The 18674-nt window shown below is 36.1% G+C and overlaps 1 protein-coding gene across 1 annotated transcript; it reads left to right on the forward strand.

Moving 5' to 3' along the window:
- The first annotated feature begins 4024 nt into the window (after positions 1-4024).
- Positions 4025-14665, forward strand: LOC130713119 (uncharacterized). Its single transcript, XM_057562918.1, has 8 exons — positions 4025-4200; positions 4801-5456; positions 5753-5828; positions 6027-6391; positions 13609-13661; positions 13856-13863; positions 14427-14502; positions 14591-14665. The coding sequence occupies exons 1-8, from the start codon at positions 4025-4027 to the stop codon at positions 14663-14665; spliced, it is 1485 nt and encodes a 494-aa protein (XP_057418901.1).
- Positions 14666-18674: the final 4009 nt, after the last annotated feature.

Consider the following 18674-nt stretch of genomic DNA (forward strand, 5'->3'; position numbering starts at 1 on the left):
CTGTTTGTGAAGAATGACAGAGGTAAGCTCATGATAGCACAGATTTATGTGGATGACATTGTCTTTGGAGGAATGTCAAACTCAATGGTGGAGCATTTCGTCCGACAAATGAAATCTGAATTTGAGATGAGCCTAGTTGGTGAATTGAACTATTTTCTAGGACTACAAGTCAAACAAATGGAGGATTCTATGTTCATATCTCAGAGTAAGTATGCTAAAGGCCTAGTCAAGAAATTTGGTCTTGAAAAGGCTGGTCACAAGAGAACTCCTGCTGCTACACACATCAAGATGTCCAAAGATGAGCAAGGAGAAGATGTTGATCAAAGTCTCTATAGAAGCATGATTGGAAGCTTGTTGTATCTCACTGCTAGCAGACCAGATATCACCTTTGCAGTTGGTGTATGTGCAAGATTTCAAGCAGCTCCTAAGGCTAGTCATCTGCTACAAGTCAAGAGAATTATCAAGTACATCAATGGCACGAGTGACTATGCTCAGGAAGGAAGGAATCTGTCAAGGCTAAGATTGAGAGAACTGCAAAAGGAGTCAAGTGTATGGGTTTGAAGAGTGATACTTCTCAACCATCTTCTGTGTCCAAGAAAGTCTTCAAGAAGATGCGATCAAAAAACCCAACGTGTAAGGTCTACGAATCACAGGTCAAGAACAGCAAAGCCCCAATTGTTCCTAACGAAGAGGAGATCAATGATGAAGATTCTACTGTGCCTGATGTTGTACCTAATGTTGAGACATCCAGGTCTAAGGAAAGTTCTGCTCAAGAAAATTCTGGAAAGGATTCCACTTCTCATGAAGATTCAGGCAATGCTGCCCAGCCAGACATCTCTGTGTCATCCTCTTCAAAGGATGCTGATCCAAAGAATGGTAACTCTGAGGGTACCAATTCTGAAGAGCCAAACCAGGCTCCAGCCTCTGTTCAGAACATCTCTGATGATGCTTCTGATGATGTTCCTCTGACTGAGTCCTTTGCTGATAGTGTTGCTGCGAGGATGAAGAAGAAAAGAAGGGTTTCTTCTTCTGAAGTCACTCCTACTCCATCAAAGAAATCCAAGTCTTCACCTATAACCTCCAAGTCCCGACAGGCTAGTGTGAAGAGTAAGGGAAAGCAAAAGGAAGACAAGACTCCCACTGAGAAGAAGAAGAGGAAGACTCCAGTTGACGTTGAAGACTCTGAATCAGATGTTGAAGTCAGTGTTCAGAACATTCGATCTTCTGAGAAAAAGAAGTTTTCTGGTAAGCGTATTCCTCAGAATGTTCCTGCTGTTCCTATTGATAGAGTGTCTTTTCACTTAGAAGAGAATGTTCAGAAGTGGAAGTTTGTTTGCAAGAGGAGAATGGCCAAGGAAAGGGAAGTTGGCTCTGATGTTCTTGAATGTAGAGATGTTATTGCACTTATTGAGAAAGCAGGTCTGATGAAGACTATTCAGAATGTTGGTAGGTGCTATGAGAGGCTTGTGAGAGAGTTCTTGGTAAATCTCTCTGTTGATGTGGGACGTCCTGATAGTGCAGAATTCAGGAAAGTCTATGTGAGAGCTGAATGTGTTGTGTTCTCACCTGCTGTGATCAATCAAGCACTTGGCAGAAGTGCTATTGCCTTTGTTGATGAAGAAGTGTCCATGGATGTTGTGGCCAAGGAACTTAGCGCTGGTTATGTGAAGAAGTGGCCTAGCAAGAAGCTGCTCTCTACTGGAAATCTGAGTGTGAAGTATGCTATTCTTAACAGGATTGGTGCTGTGAATTGGGTTCCTACTCAGCATACTTCTGGAGTTTCTGCAACGCTTGCCAAATTAATCTATCGGATAGGCAAGTCTATTGATTTTGATTTTGGAACTTTTGTGTTTGAGCAGACATTGAAGCATGCTGATACTTGTGCTGTGAAGCTGCCTGTTTCGTTTCCATCACTTCTTACTGAGATCATTCTGAAGCAACATCCTCAGATTCTCAGAGCTGATGATGTGGCTATGTCTTGTGGTGTTCCAATCACTTTGGATCAACGTTTGTTTATGGACCCACATGTTCTCGACATTGCCTTACCAACTAGCAAAACATCTGCGCCTACTGAGACTGCATCTGACACTAAGGCCATAATTGCTGAATTACTGGAAGTCTCCAAGGCTTTACAAGAAACAATCCGGGTGAGTACTGCCAGGAAGCTCAAAGTTGATGCGTTGCTACTCAAGTTACAAGAAGAAGAACGTCAAGATGTTGAACAAAGCGACGAGGAGGAAGGATCTGAAGCAAGTACAGAGAGAAGTGCCGAAGGTTCCAAGGAAAAGTCCGGTTCTGAAGCATAGTTTGCTTTGATTTTGATCTTGTCTTTTGTTTTGGATGCACCCTTTGCAAATTAGTGCTAAAAAGGGGGAGTAGTTTTAAGTTTCAGATCAGAAGAAATTTGTTTTTGAGCAGTTTTGTGGTTCAGAAGTTTGAGGTTCAGAAGTTGGTTCTGTTCAGTTGTTTCAGTTCAGAAGATGTTTTAGTTCAGAAGATGTTTTAGATCAGAAGTTTATTTTTGTTCAGAAGTTTGTTCTGTTCAGATGTTCGCAGATCAGAAGATGTTTTAGTTCAGAAGATGTTTTAGATCAGAAGATGTTTTAGATCAGAAGTTTGTTTTTGTTCAGAAGTTTGTTTTGTTCAGATGTTCGCAGATCAGAAGTTGTTTTGTTCAGTTGTTCGCAGATCAGAAGTTGTTTTTGTTCAGATGTTCGCAGATCAGAAGTTTGTTTTGGTTCAGATGTTCATGTTCTCAGAAGTTGTGAGAAGTTGCTTCTGTTTCTACTGTGCTATGTGTGTTCTGATAGTGTTAGCTCTGGTCTGAAGACAAGTTCAAGACGATGGCTATGTTTGTTTCTGAAATGTTGCCTCTGATGAGCAGTACTTCTGATGGTAGTATTTCTGATACGATGATGTTCAAACTGATCCATTTTGATGTTATCATGTGCTAAGGCTGATTGTACCTCTGGTTGTGTGTTTGTGCTGCTAAAGTGTTTTGTTCCGACTATGCCTTCTGAAGTATGATAGTGGGTTGTGTAGATGCGTTTGTTTGAGGGGGAGTTCTGACTAAGGGGGAGAGTTTTTTCTCTAGTTTTTATCCTCTCTGATTGTGAGTTGTTTTAGACAAAATTTGACAAAGGGGGAGATTGTTGGAACATGTTGCCTTGCATTTTGTCAAAACAACTGATTGTCGAAGCAGATGCCGTGGCATCTGACCTCGTGAAGCTAGGACATCAGTCCTCAGCTTGTGTTTCTGTTATGGGCCTTCTGAAGATTTGCTGAAGATATGTTTTTGAGTTACTTGAGGAGCAAGTAACTATTCCAAAAGGGTTTTAGTTGTTGGGTTGTTATTTGTTGAAACAATCTTTGTTAAAAGATTGATTTCTATCTTTACTTGTGCAATAAGAAACCGAATCTATCAAGATTGCGTTTTCAAATTGCTGTTATTGGAATCTGTTTCTTCAGCCCGTGCCAACCCTAAAGCCCATGCTACCGCTGCTGAAGTCTATAAAAGGATGAAGACCTAAAACGTGAAGATCACCGAAGCTGAAAGAGAGATTAAGAGTTTTAGGATTTGTTATTGTGCTTCGTCCTTTGTTATTTGTGAATCCTCTTTGCTCACTGATTCTATAAAGCAAAGAAGGGTTCTGTGTTGTTTGATTACATTCAAACTCTGATTGTTCATTGTGTTTACCAATCACTGTGGCAGTGATTGAGAGAAAGTGAGAGGGGCTCTCATACTTAGGTTGAGATTCTAAGTAGAAATACACTGGGTAGATTAGGAAGTGAACTATGAACTGAGGTGTTCATGAGTGTCTGTAATTCCTGAATCTTGAGATAGTGGATTTCCTTTCTTTGGGTGCAAACCCTCCAGACGTAGGTGAAAGTTTTCACTGAACTGGGTTAACAACTTCTGAGTGTTATTGTTTTGTTGTTAAGTTTTGTTTATTGTTAAGCGATTGTCGAACCTCTTGTCCCAACATCGTGTAGGACAATTGTATCAGAGGGAACCTGAATTACAATGCGCTATCAAGGACACATCAATGTTGAGTACTGCAATAAGTCGAATGCTATAAAATATCTTTTCAAGTATATTAACAAAGGACCTGATAGAGTCAATGTTCAGATATCCAATGGTGGTACCAGTGCTGACAAATCTGAACAACAAGATGAAATCAAACAATATTATGATTACAGGTAATTTTCCAAGACACAAATATGTATTACTCTAGAAATTAATTTTATTATTTTTTGTTTGTTCTTGGATTGAGTGCATGAATTCCTCCAATAAGTGTGCGTGAAAAAAAATTAAGTCAATGTTTAAAACCATTTTAAGATGAAAACATTAAATTTCGTAAGCTAATGTAGTGGAAAAAATGATAATTTCGTTTTATTTCATAAGTCTCTCAATTTTCATTTTTTATACATATTAGATGCTTAATTTGTGGATTTTAAGAAGTCAATTTATTTTCACTTTATTATCATAAAATCATTCCATTTATGGTGATGTCTTAAAAGTTTGTAAAATGTAAATACCTATTTTAAAAACGAAAACAGACAGTATTAATTTTTTCCCATTATTTGAAATATGTGTGGTTGGTTTTATTTGATAAAAAAGCATAATTTAAAAATAGTGTTCTTTACCCGCCATGGTATGGAGTGTATATTTAAGTTCAAATGGGTAATTTTTTTTGAAAACAAGTACATTATCAGCATGTACCTAAAATGCAGCTACCATATAAGATGAGTTTATGATTAATATCATTTGAATTTTTTAACTCTTGAAATTAAATGCAGGTACCTTACTCCATGTGAAGCCGCGTGGAGAACATTGAAATATGATATTCATGAAAGATGGCCTCCAATGTTAAGATTAGGATTCCATCTTCCAAACCAACAAAGTGTTTTATTCAAAGAGAATGACGATTTGGAAAATGTGAAGGAAAACTCAACTAAAAAGGGCACTCAATTCTTGGCATGGATGGATGCCAACAAAAAGTACCAGGAGGGGAGAAATCTCACATATGCAGAATTTCCTTCCAAATTTGTGTACAACAAAAAATCAACAATATGGCTTCCTAGGAAAAGAGGCATTTCTCTTGGTCGATTGCAATTTATTGCCCCTGGAATGGGAGAAAATTACTACATGCGTGTTTTAATAAATAGGCAAAAAGGTTGTGACAGTTTTAAAAGCATAAGAACTGTAAAGGGTGTTGTTTATCCTACATTCCGCGATGCATGCGAAGCGATGGGATTACTGGAGGATGACCGTGAGTATGTTGATGGAATTTCAATTGCAAGTGATCTTGGTTTCGGATCTCAGCTAAGGAAATTATTTACCAGAATGCTGATGACAAACTTGATTTCCAGGCCACAAGAAGTTTGGAGAAAGTCTTGGACTCTTTTAAGTGATGGGATTTTGTATGACAGAAGAAAAGAACTCAACATTCCAGGTATTTCATCAATATTAATTTTTTGGCCATAATTAGTAATATTTTCTCTTTTATCCCTTAAGAATTAGTATGCATTTATTTTTTGACATGTATATTGGTCCATTGCTATTACTATTTCTTACCATATATTAGGTAAACCAAATAGTATTTACCGTATTTATAAAATTATGCAGCAATCTAAGAAATCTATATTATTGATGTATTTGGAGTCCTAACAAAAAAAAAAATCAATATTTCTCATTTAATTTAATTTTCTAATTTAATTTATTTGCATTATTTCATTTAATTTCCTTCAGATCTTCGTATAGAGGATGAAGAATTACAGAACTTATGTCTGATTGAGATTGAAAAAATATTGCAAGGCAATGGAAGGTCACTCAAGGAATTTCCATGTTTACCATACCCTAAATTTTCAGAAATTCAAAATTTTGAAAATAGATTCGTTGTAGATGAGTTGAATTATAATAGGGATGAAATGGTAAAGATTCATGATGAATTGGTTAGTTCTCTTACTTCAGAGCAAGAGATTGTTTATTAGAATGTTTTGGATGCTGTTTTGCCTGATAACAGTGGATTCTTTTTTCTATATGGTTTTGGAGGAACAGGAAAAACATTTGTTTGGAATACATTATCTGCTGCTTTGCGTTCAATGGGCCTTATTGTCTTAAATGTCGCATCTAGCGGAATTGCATCACTATTGTTACCTGGAGGTAGAACTGCTCATTCAAGGTTTTCTATTCCTATTTCAATAAATGAGATATCAACCTGTAATCTTCGTCACGGTTCCCCAAAAGCTGAATTATTGAAAAAAGCAAGCCTAATTATTTGGGATGAGGCACCGATGTTAAACAAACATTGCTTTGAAGCTTTAGACAGATCTCTTAATGACATTATGAAGACTCAGTCTACCCATGGTTATGACATTCCATTCGGAGGTAAAGTTGTGGTACTAGAAGGCGACTTTAGACAAATACTTCCAGTTATTTCCAAAGGAAGTCGTTCAGAAATTGTCGGTTCAGCTATCAATTCTTCATATTTGTGGAAGCATTGCAAGGTAATGAAGTTGACTATTAATATGAGATTGCAAAATGCTACATCGACTTCTTCAGCAGCAGAAATAAAAGAGTTTGCAGATAGGTTGCTTCAAGTTGGAGATGGTATAGTTAAAACGATTGATGAGGAAGAAACACTTATTGAGATTCCTCCAGATCTTCTTATTGAACAGTGTAAGGAACCGTTGCTTGAATTAGTTAATTTTGCATATCCAAAACTTGCACATAATTTGCAAAAAAATTCATTCTTTCAAGAAAGAGCGATCCTTGCATCAACCCTTGAATGTGTAGAGGAAATCAACAACTTTATGTTAGCAATGATTCCTGGTGATGAAACAGAATATTTGAGTTGTGATACTCCGTGCAAGTCAGACGAAGATTAGGGTGTCAATGCAGAGTGGTTTACATTTGAATTCTTAAATGATTTCAAATGCTCTGGAATTCCAAACCATGCAATTAAACAAAAAGTTGGTGTCCCTATCATGCTCATTCGAAACATAGACCAAGCTGCAGGGTTGTGTAATGGAACTCGAATGATAGTCAATGCTTTGACTAAATATATAATTGTCGCTACTGTTTTGAATGGAAACAATATGGGTGAAACAACATTTATTCCAAGGATGAGCTTAACTCCATCTAATTCTGACATTCCATTCAAATTCCAGCGCAGACAATTCCCTGTTGCTTTATGTTTTGCAATGACTATAAATAAAAGTCAGGGGCAATTTTTATCTCATGTTGGACTGTATTTGCCAAGGCCTGTCTTTACTCACGGGCAGCTATATGTTGCACTTTCTAGAGTTAAATCTAGAAAAGGGTTGAAGATGCTCATCATAGATGACGAAGGAGTTGAATCTAACACTACACGCAACGTAGGGTATCAATAAGTCTTCGATAATATTTGACATGTAAGTGTTTATTTATCTTACAATTATTTTCAATTTAAATGGTAGAAATAGAAAAACTGATATGGGTATTCTCTTTATTGTTTTACAGCATAAAAAGATATCAAGCAAGTTATTGATCATCTAATTTGAAGGTGTAATGACGTTTCTATAAGGTTAGTTTACACTTTTAAATTATACACAGTTTATATTTGTATTAGTTACTGATTATTACACTAATAATATTTTTCTTCCTTTCTAGGTTCTATAACACAAATATGCTTGATTGACAACAAGCTCGGTTATGAAGTCTTTATCATTAATCATGGACTACAATTTCGAATAAGGGTTCATGTTGCTGTCATTGTTATGTTTATCTTATTTCAATTTCCAGTAATGCATTGCTTAAAAATGTGGTTTTTATTACTATTTAAGTGTTGACAATGTGAGGTATCTACAACCTCATTGAATAAATATATTTACTGTGGTCAATTCATCTACATGTTTGTAACATATGTTCTGTTCCATATCTTTTATACTTACTGAAAAGAGTCTAAACTAAGTTAAAAACACATTACTACTGATTTATCTTTACAATAAATTTAATCGCCGTGCAACGCACGGGTAAAGAACACTAGTAGATATTAGATTATTTATTTAATTTCATTATATTAATTAATTGAGTGTTTATATTATATTATTTTTAAGTTATTTTCCTGCCTTGATTTTAATTACGATTCAAGAAAATCATTTAAATGATAATTAAATTCAAAATATTTTTTATTTTCTATAGTTTCATTGAAAATAGAACTAATACCATTAGTCTTCTTATTTGTAATAAGCAATAACTTTTGTTTTATTCAATAAGCTCAAATCAACGCTCTATGAGCTATCTGACAGTTGTCTTTTCCTCTCAAATGATGATAAGTACTATTGTCATTTTCTTATAATTTATACTTAGCTATACGCATAATATGACAACGTCATATTTGTTCTAATTGTCTCACAATTATTCTTTAGCTCAGTTCTTACTATTTTCTTGTCCATGGATCATTTTATTTTGCTCAAAGTGATTCAAATTTATATTTCATTATTCCATAGAGTTCCTCATAATTTTTTATATAGTAATATATCATCCTTATATTTTTCTCTTAACTCTATGAGTTAAATCATTCAGTGTCTAAATTAATTCATACCGATTTTAAAAATATCTTATCAAAATATCTTGAACAAATATCTCACCACTTGTTCTCCCACTTGAAATTCACGTTCCTCTCCATTTTTATATGGTAAATGCTACCGTACCACAATTGTATCATACCTGAGTGATGTGGACCAGTAGGAGTTGCTTTGATTGTAAACTTTGACTTCTTTATTTTTCTTTTTAAAAATTATCGAAAAACAAAAAAAAAAAGATTTGTATTAATTATGTTATGGTCCTAACATTTTTGTAATTTCGTTAAGTGGTAACCCAATTTCATGAAATTTCTTTTTTGTGTGTTTTAGGGTTTTCAAATTCAGGAAAAGAGATTAAGCTTCATCTTAACCTAGAAATTCATCCTTCATCATCATCTTCTTCATCCACATCTCTCTTACCAAAGTCAAAACCCCATTTAACCTTCCATAAACCAGATCTGGAAAAAAGAAAGACAGAAAACATGAACACCAAAACCCAGCCACAATATAGATCTGGAAAAGAGAAAAAGAGAAAAAAAATTTGAACATCCAAAATCAAAATTAGATTAAAAAAGCACTTAGAGGGGTGCTTATGCAGGTGGTGGTTTGGGCGCAGGTGGTGGGGGTGGTGGATTCGGCGCAGGTGGTGAGGGCGGTGGATTCGGCGGCAGGTTTAGAGTTGATTGAGTGGATGTCTGGTAAGAAACCTCTTCCTTCTACTGCTCCTCCTCCTGTAGATCTTCTGGTTATCGCAGTTCTGGCTTCGAACCTGATCGGTGGTCGAGGCGTGAAATGGAGCCTAGGCGGAAGAGGCCGAGGTTCGTGCGGGATCCACGGAGGGGTGATGGTTCTGGGACTGGAAAACGCGAGTCCATTTGGTGATGCAAGGCCTAGGGAGGAGGTGTTGGCGCAGAGCTTGATTCTTCAAATTTTTTTGGGATTTGAAGAAGTTTGATTTCTGGAATTTTTTTAAGAAGATGAACTTGAGGAAGGAGAGGAGGAGAAGGAGGAGAAGGAGGAGAAGGAGGAGGGGGTCATTCTCAATTGATACATTAACTGAGGACTATTCAGTAAATAATGAAATTAAAAATAATCTTTATTTCACAGAAAAAATAAAAAGAGAAAATGAATAATTAATGCCACCTACTTGATTTTAATTGGTCCATATCATTTCATGTATCATACCCAAACTAAATGTTGTGGTATGGTAGCACCCTTCACTTTTTCATTTTCTGCAGCATCCTCACGTTCTTCTCAACATCACTTTCTTCTTACTTTCCCCTGACTAAAACCCACTTCTTCCTCTTCCTTAGTTGCAGCACCATCTTCCTCTTTTTCTCCTTCTTCCCATCACGTTGCAGCACCCACACGCACCACATGAGCCACCACCTTCACGTTTTCTTCCTCTCCATGGCAGCACCTCACCATTACCACCGCCCTTCCTCCTCACCATGGCTGTTATGTCCAGCCAAGAGGCCACCACAATCACGTTCCTCTTATTTCTCTCCTTGGCCACCACGAGGAGGCCAGCACCACAAGGAACACGTACAGCCCCATTCATCATATGGTATTGTTCAATCTTTAATACAATTTGAAATAGTTGCAATAGATTGGAATGGGAAATCCATTGAAATAGATATAAGCCGTGTGACTTTTACTCATGGTGCACAGCAGAGTACATTGGGTGGAGAGGATTTAGTGTTCCTCCACACACTACAAATGATGCACTACATGCCTATTTATAGGCATGAGTAGTCGGTTTGCATGTTCTGGATAATTCTCTAGTATACATGGTTAGTAATCTTTTCTCTAGAGTTCTAGAATTTTCTTGATAGATACAAGTATTAGTTTTCACACTTTCTATAAAGTTCTAGAATGTTGCATCATATTCTAACACTCCTCCTTGATGCAATATTCTCTAACTCCACGCATAGCATGGAGCTCTTCGAATCTTGCTCCTAGCAATGCTCTATGAATATAGCTGCTAGCTGCTCTTCATCTTGCAGTTGTCGAATTTGATCTTTTAGTTGTCTTTGCTTCCGCTGTTGATTGTGCAACTGTAGCTTGCTTCACTTAGAAATCATTCTTCTTGCCTCCAACCCATCGACATGAGACTTGTTGTTGTTGGCTATTTTATCCCTCTCATCAAATCCAACTAGAGTCATTTTGTTGGACCTGGATTGCCTGGGCATGTACTCAAGCGGAACCTCAGAGGCCGTCGTCATAGTCAGGCGTGTGCTCCTTCTAGATGAACTTGAGTCTCAGAGGCCTATAGCTATTTTTTTAAATAATAGATTTCACCAGCAATACAAATGGTGATAGATGAAGGTCGAGTGATATTATATAGCAATAGCTTAAAAATAGTATAGAGGTGGGTTAAGAGTGCAAGGATAATTTTTAAAATTGTAGGTGAGTAGTATCACTACGCCCAGTGTATGACCGAACGTAGCTCTGATACCATTGATACAATTTGAAATAGTTGCAATAGATTGGAATGGGAAATCCATTGAAATAGATATAAGTCGTGTGACTTTTACTTATGGTGCATAGCAGAGTACATTGGGTGGAGAGGATTTAGTGTTCCTCCACACACTACAAATGATGCACTACATGCCTATTTATAGGCATGAGTAGTCGGTTTGCATGTTCTGGATAATTCTCTAGTATACATGGTTAGTAATCTTTTCTCTAAAGTTCTAGAATTTTCTTGATAGATACAAGTATTAGTTTTCACACTTTCTATAAAGTTCTAAAATGTTGCATCATATTCTAACAAGCTTCATCATCCATATCATGACAAGGAGACACCATCACCATTTGTGAGTAGTGTGTGAGTGAGTTTTGAAGTGAGTGGAATGGGAGAGTGTATTTTTATTTTCCAGATTAGAAGAATTATATATATTTTTTATTATATTAAATAAGTGATTAATATTGTGTTTATGTTATTTTATTATTTTATATCATTAATTTTTAAAAATTATTAAATTGCATCATATTTTAATTAAAAATAAAAATATATTCTCCCACCCTTTCCTAAAAAAACAACTCACAAATGGAGTGAGTAAGCGGGCCAAAGTCTACATAACTAGCAGTCCGCTGGGCTTTAGATGGAGAATGGTGGTTGTTTAAATGTGGGTCTATATGGGTTAGCCTGTTTATCACATGGATTAAATGGTTTAACTGACAAATTTGAAGAATGATCCGTGGGCCTAAATAACTTTTAAAAAAATAAAAACTCACATGGACCATGTAGAGATGCGTAGTGTTATTTTTTTTATTAAAAAGAAGAAACGCTTGTATATAAGGATTTTTTAAGGTTGGAATTTTGTATTTTATTTTTCTAAATTTTAAGGGGGGTTTAAGGTATTTTTAGTATTAATTTTTTTATTTTAAAATACATTAATGGCATGCGGGTTAGCCTGTTTATCCGTAGGTTAAGCAGAGCAGATGAAAACTACCCAAAATACATACTCATTTGAACGCGAGCCAACCTACACGAAGACAACCCACGCGGGGCATACCTAGACCACTTACCTCGCTCTGCTCACAAACAATTTTAGCAATAATAATAAAAATGTGCTTAAAGGAAAGAGTGGTTTGAGGAATGAATTGAAGGTATGAAAAACACTAGAAATGAGGGTTTGAATAGAGTTTTGCAATAAAAATGGTTTCTTTTTAAGTTCACTAAAGTCTCTCGGTTTCAAAGGTAGAAGAGCAAAGAGTAAAGAGAGAAACACACAAGGATTTTATCATGGTTCACTTGAACAAATCCTCAAGCTAATCCAGTCCATCCGTTAAGGTGATTTCTTCCTTTGTCGAATGAAGGTAATCCACTGATCAAAGGATGTTACAACTGCACTAGCACACCTTGCTCAGTGACTAACAATTCTAAGAACTAGCAAACACTAAGACACATAAGTCTTAGTCTTCTCAAGACTATTGACCTAACCGGTCCCTTAAGGAAATACAATCAAGAGTTTGAAAGATTGTGTTTACAAGAAAGTAGCTTCTAAACAAGCAGAGTGTAAACAAAGTACACTACTAAAAAAACGTGAATTACCGACGGATTTTAGCGACAGATAATAATCCGTCGCTATTACCGACGGACTACGACAAAAAGTTAGGACTTGATGGAAACTGAGACTCCAAGATGCTAAAGTGGCTCTAAATTACTTGCCATGAAAAATAGAAATAGATTATAGAGAACCTATAGATTACTTCCAAGATGCTAAAGTGGCTCTAAATTACTTGCAAAGAAATAGTCGAATAACAACATCTTGATGATGAGATAAATCCTAATCATATAGATTATAGAGGACCTGAACTAGTCAACCAAGATTGTACTGAACATACTTTTGCAGCCAGGGAGTAATATTTGGATATTTGGATCTAAGGACAGAGGTTTAACACTGTTGGAGGGGTAATGTGTTTTGTATCGTTCCTGTTCAGTGTTTTTCAATATTTAAGAAGAATTTGTGATTTTTCCTTTCAGATTTTGATTGTTTAAAATACAATGTAAAATATTTCATATACATTCATTCACCTAAATGTTTTGTCATTAGTCTTCGTTCTGTTGTATTTTTGTTCTGTTGAGTTGGGCTACTTAGTTTACTAGTTAGCCTTTTAGATTTTAGCTATTAGTTTTAGTTGGCTACTGTTCTATTTCTATTTGCCTATTTTTTGCACTCTGTAATGTTGAGCAAGCTCTCGAATCATTTCACATGTTGTGTCATATGCCTAGTTTTAGTTTTATGCAATCTCTCGAATCAGTTCACATGTTATGTCATATTTATTTCAATTACCCTTGCATAATTAATTTTTGATGACATGAAGGCTTACCGGTTAGTTCTTCTTGTAGATCCTGCTGTTGCCAGAACCAGAACACCAAGCCAAGAGGAACCAACAAGATGAGAATCCTTGAATGTCAGCAATAAAACAGAGGAACCAGAACAACTTTTAATATCAAGGTTTTTTTACTCAATCTGTCACTAACTGTCTTCTTCTCAATTCAGTATGGTTAATAAGCTATTTTTCTTTTAGACAGAAAAGAGTTTGAGCATTTTCAAGCTCTTGCTAAAGCTCAATATCCAAAGGTGCTGATAACAAGAGGATTTGTGTATTCCATTCAATTATTTGTTACATAACTATTCCCCCCTTTTCATTACATTTTAGCTTAATTTCTTTGGCTCTTGTATGTTTACTGCTCCATGTTGTAATTCAACTAAGACATTGGTCTTAACTCTTAACTGATAAATCCAAGTACAGTTTTTTGTAATTGCTTGTGCAGACTCTAGGGTATGCCCCTCCAACATATCGGGATTCCAACCTTGAGAAGTATTCATAATACGTAACATCGCCAATCTTGTACCTGTGATGAAGGTATTTGCATAATTGCTTCTGGTTATTTTTCCTTATAACTATAACTAAGTGACATTCAAACTATTCTTATTTGTTATTTCCATTGTCATCATTTTTCTCTTCTGTTGGAGGGCAGAATGGATCATCAGAGTGTAATGCTGCTCTTGAGTTTGCAGTAACTACTCTTGAGATAGGTACTTATTTATGAAAATACATCATATTACTAAATGTGTTCTAGTTATTGTATGTTTGCATACTCTAATTTAGGAAGAAATAGATAATTACATCTCACACAAGCCTAAATATCATTTCTGGTTATCAGTTCACCTAATCTCATTTATTCTTTAACTCTGAAAGTGTTCACTTTGCATATGAAATCAGTGAGAAATTTCTTTGATAATTTTTCAGCATTGTTTTGTTTCACGTTTAGCTATGTGTAGCAAAATATATATGCTTTGTTTGTTGAATCACTTTAACTGCTTCTTCTTGTGTTGTTTTAGGTTCCTTAGCCCACTTTGTGTAGTCCCTTATGTAACTTTTGCAGGCCTTGGTCTCTATCATCTTGGTTTCCCAAAGGTATAAAGCATCTATCATCTTGTACCTTTCTCTAAGTTTAGGAATTGAGAATGGGAATATGTGATTTATTTCCCTTTATTTTGGCCAGTTACAGTTGCAGCTGGCAAAATGTGTTGAGGTTAGGCTTCCTGCAGCACAGATTGTTATGGTTTTCATCTCATAGGCAAGTAGTGAATCTATCTAGCTCTAGCTATCTGTTATCCCTCTCCTTTATGCTGTTGGTACTAAACTAATTAGAGCCAACCAATTAAGAATTATTTTAAAGTTCTCTATAACAAGTTAGCAGCAAGTCTTATAATGCATGTTTTTGCAATTTACTTGCTTATTGATGAATGCTTTGATTTAAGCTTGAATGTGCATGAAAATTGAGGATTCATTTACTGAACTGCTTCTTATTGGTTGTTTATTGTGTTTGTGTTAGAAACATGGATGTGCCTGAAAATAAGAAATTGATGGATAATAGATTATACTGTGATACGCACGTGACAGTAGAATTTCAATAGGAATTCATGATTTAGCGAGGGAAACATTCCGTCGCTAAATTAGCGAGGGATTTAGCGGAATGGAAATAAAAAGGTCAGATAGTTAGCGACGGAATGTGATCCTTTAGCGACGGAATGTGATCCTTTAGCGACGGAATTATATAAATTAGCGACGGATTTAATTTTCCGTCGTTAAATATTCAGCGACGCCACTTTACACCACGGATGGCGTTCCGTCGCTAATTCCGTCGGTAAATTTAGGGACGGAATTTTCCTTATTTAGCGACGGATTTCGCCCCTCACTAATTTGCTATTTTTTAGTAGTGGTAAGAATAGTGAAGAAAAATATTACTAAGGTATATCGCTTGAATGAGAGTTGTATTGCAATGTAGTGTCTTAGCTTTTTCTTCCTTTCTTCAGCCTTTCAATACTCCAAGCACAAGGTGATATTTCTGTTGTGAAATTCTAACCGTTGGAGGGTACTTCTGGAATTTCCAGAACGTACAATGGCTGATCCTCGTAGGTAGACTGATCAGGATAGTACACTGCGATTGTACTATTTGATAGTGACTCTTTGTCCTTTACTGTTGACTTCTGATCTTCAGAGGCGTGCTTCAAATGTGAACTTGTGAAGCTTCTAGTTATAGTCACGAGGATGCTTGGATCTTCAGAACTTCAAGTCTTCAGCTTCTGGACCGTTCCCTTCAGAACTTCTGGTCTTCAGAATAGAAGCACTTGGTCTTCAGAGCCAACTTTCTTTGGTTCTTCAGAATCTTCAAGTCTTCAGAGTCTTTGACCATTCACTCAGAACTTCTGGTCTTCAGAATAGAAGCACTTGGTCTTCAGAGACAACTTTCTTTGGTTCTTCAGAATCTTCAAGTCTTCAGAGTCTTTGACCATTCACTCAGAACTTCTGGTCTTCAGAGTCTTCAACACTTGATTCTTCAGAACCCTTATCAGAGCTTTAATCTTCATAACATCTGAAGCATTGAACTATCGTTCATCAGAACGTAGTGAGTGCAGAAGCGGTTTGTTGGTCAACACTTTGGTCTTTGATTTCTGATGAATACCAAATTCAATTAGAATCATAACATGTTTGTCAAGTACACAAAAGACAAACGTTAGAGTACCAAAGTTATTCATACTCAAAATATATACTTGCTATCATAAAAAAACTAGAAATGTACACAGAACCAAATATTGGTCTTACATGATAGTGGCACAGAGGTAACTGGACTAGAGGAGAGACCATATTGACTTGTGGAGATAAAGTGATTTTTATTTGAAAAATGAAAAATATCTTCCACAAATTGAACATGACGAGAGTGGTACTTTTTTTTAGTTTTGAAATTATAACAAATGTAATCACTCTGTGTGAGACTATAACCCAAAAACGAGCATGGTTCAGAATGAGGTTGGAATCTATTAGTTGTGTATAGTTTGAGCCAAGGAAAAGAAAGACATTCCAACATTTTGAACTTAGAGTAATTTGGTTTATGGTGAAAAGGGGTGAAAAATGGAGACTTCATGTGAAGAGTAGGGGTGGGAAGTCTATTTATTAGATAAACAACGGTTTGAAGTGCAAACGTCCAAAATGATGGGTGCCATGGTGGAAGAGATGCTTGATCAAATTGTGGAGATGATGGCCATTGATACGGTTTGTGCGTGGTAAGCAAGATGAGGATCGATTGCCTTGCAATTTAAGCAGAAGGCTTATCTGATACCACATAGAAACTTGAAAACAATAACTTTATTTTTGAAAAGCTTAAAATTACATGACTCTGTTATACATGTATATATACAACAATGAAGAGTTGTTAATTTAAAAATAAAATCCGAACAAACTTACTATCACTAATAGCAAGATATCCTAACAACATGTTACATTTAAATTTAAATTTAAATTTTATGTTTCTGTTAGTACTCCTACAAGAAGGAGGTCAGTAGACGAGGGGATGGAGAAGGTAGGTTTGGGGAGAAAGTTCCTCCAAGGAACGCACGAGGATTAGAGAATGAGCAGAGAAGATGACGACAAGTCGACAAGCACTTTATTCGTGGATGGATTGATGAAACAAGCTTCCTACAACCATACGAAAGAGATTTTGAGTAGGGTGGGTAGAGTGGAAGGGTTGTTTGTCTAGAGATTCCGAAAACAGAGGTAGAGATTCAGAATGGAAATGAAGGAAACACTCATAGCTATTGAAGTTTTGATTGGGGTGAAGATTGATGTCGCACCCCTGGTTGTGACGATGGCAATGTTCCATTTGCAATCCATAGGAAATTTGTTGAGTATGACTCATAGGCAGTGTCAAGTGGGCAAAGGGTCGTGGGCCGCGAAGCGGTATAAAGGTATTATTGTAATTTGAATCATTGGTATCTATATATATGCTTGTAACACTAAAATCATAATTATTGTATTCAGAACGAATCAATAAACATAACTATAGCTGCTCTACAGTCGCAGATGTAGGTAATTTGACCGAACTGCGTTACCGAAGCTTTTGTGTGTTTCTCTCTACTCTAATATGTAATACGCGTTGTTGTTCTAACAAAAATAAACATGAGTCACCCTCAAGTTTGGAGAGCAGACAAAACACAGAGAGACCGGTGAAAAATTCTTGGACGAAGATACTCCGACAACATAATGACTTTGACAATGGTGAGGCCAATGATTTCAAATGCTCTTATTTCACAAAGGAGGTAAACAGGGTGAGAGTGGGGAATATGTCAAATTCTCAATCGCTTCAATTAGCGATGTCCAACGAATTGAGTCAATTCAAAATCTCCTGAGCTGCAAAGGGTTTAGCTCTGTTAAAGTGAAGCTCTAGGAGCAAGTGAGGCAGTGCTCGAATTCCAAGAGGCTGGAGACTTATAAGCTTTTATGGAAAAAGAGAAGGATTTCATTGCATGTTCTCAGTGTCCACAAGACACTTTATCTAGCTGAAAATCATAAATGTTCCAATAATAGCATGGGATGATTCACTCAGGGTCCTCACTCTTCACCTTCCAGTATTGTCTAGTGAAGAAAGGTGCATCGAATAAGTCTTTGAGTGAGACATTTCGTTTGCTTAAATGAGATAACCAAGCTAGGAGAAAGATAGGAATCTTCTCATGATGGTTTAAAATAATAGAGTTATTAATTTTAATAAGTCATAGAACTCTCTATGAATTCATGAGCCTAATTTAATACCACTCGTGCCCAAATATAAATGTATTATTATTATTATTATTATTATTATTATTATTATTATTATTATTATTATTATTATTATTATTTGTTCACCCTTATAAGCATAAAATAACGATGTCATTTGTATTCTAAGTATCTTAAACTTATTTCTAGTTTTAATTCTCACTCGTTTCTTTGTTCTTTATCACTTAAACTTGTTCAAAGTGATTTTTATTCATACTAAAACATGTTGTGCTTCGTCTAGTGTCTAGCAGCCAACCCAATCGGCATCACTAAAACCATACAAGGAAGATGGAGTTTGGGAAAGGTAACGAAGTCCCCAATTTTGTGTGCCCTTAAGATAGCGCAAGATGCGCTTAACAACCTTCAAATTTGCCTTAGTTGGGTTGCTGAAGCGTTGACATGCGCGACTGACAGCCTGAGTGATATCTGGAAGAGTGAATGTCAAATATTGAAGGGCACCTACAATACTTCTAAATTTAGTAGCATCAGTAGTATTT

This window comes from Lotus japonicus, chromosome 4 (assembly GCF_012489685.1).
Source record: "Lotus japonicus ecotype B-129 chromosome 4, LjGifu_v1.2".
Taxonomy (NCBI): domain Eukaryota; kingdom Viridiplantae; phylum Streptophyta; class Magnoliopsida; order Fabales; family Fabaceae; genus Lotus; species Lotus japonicus.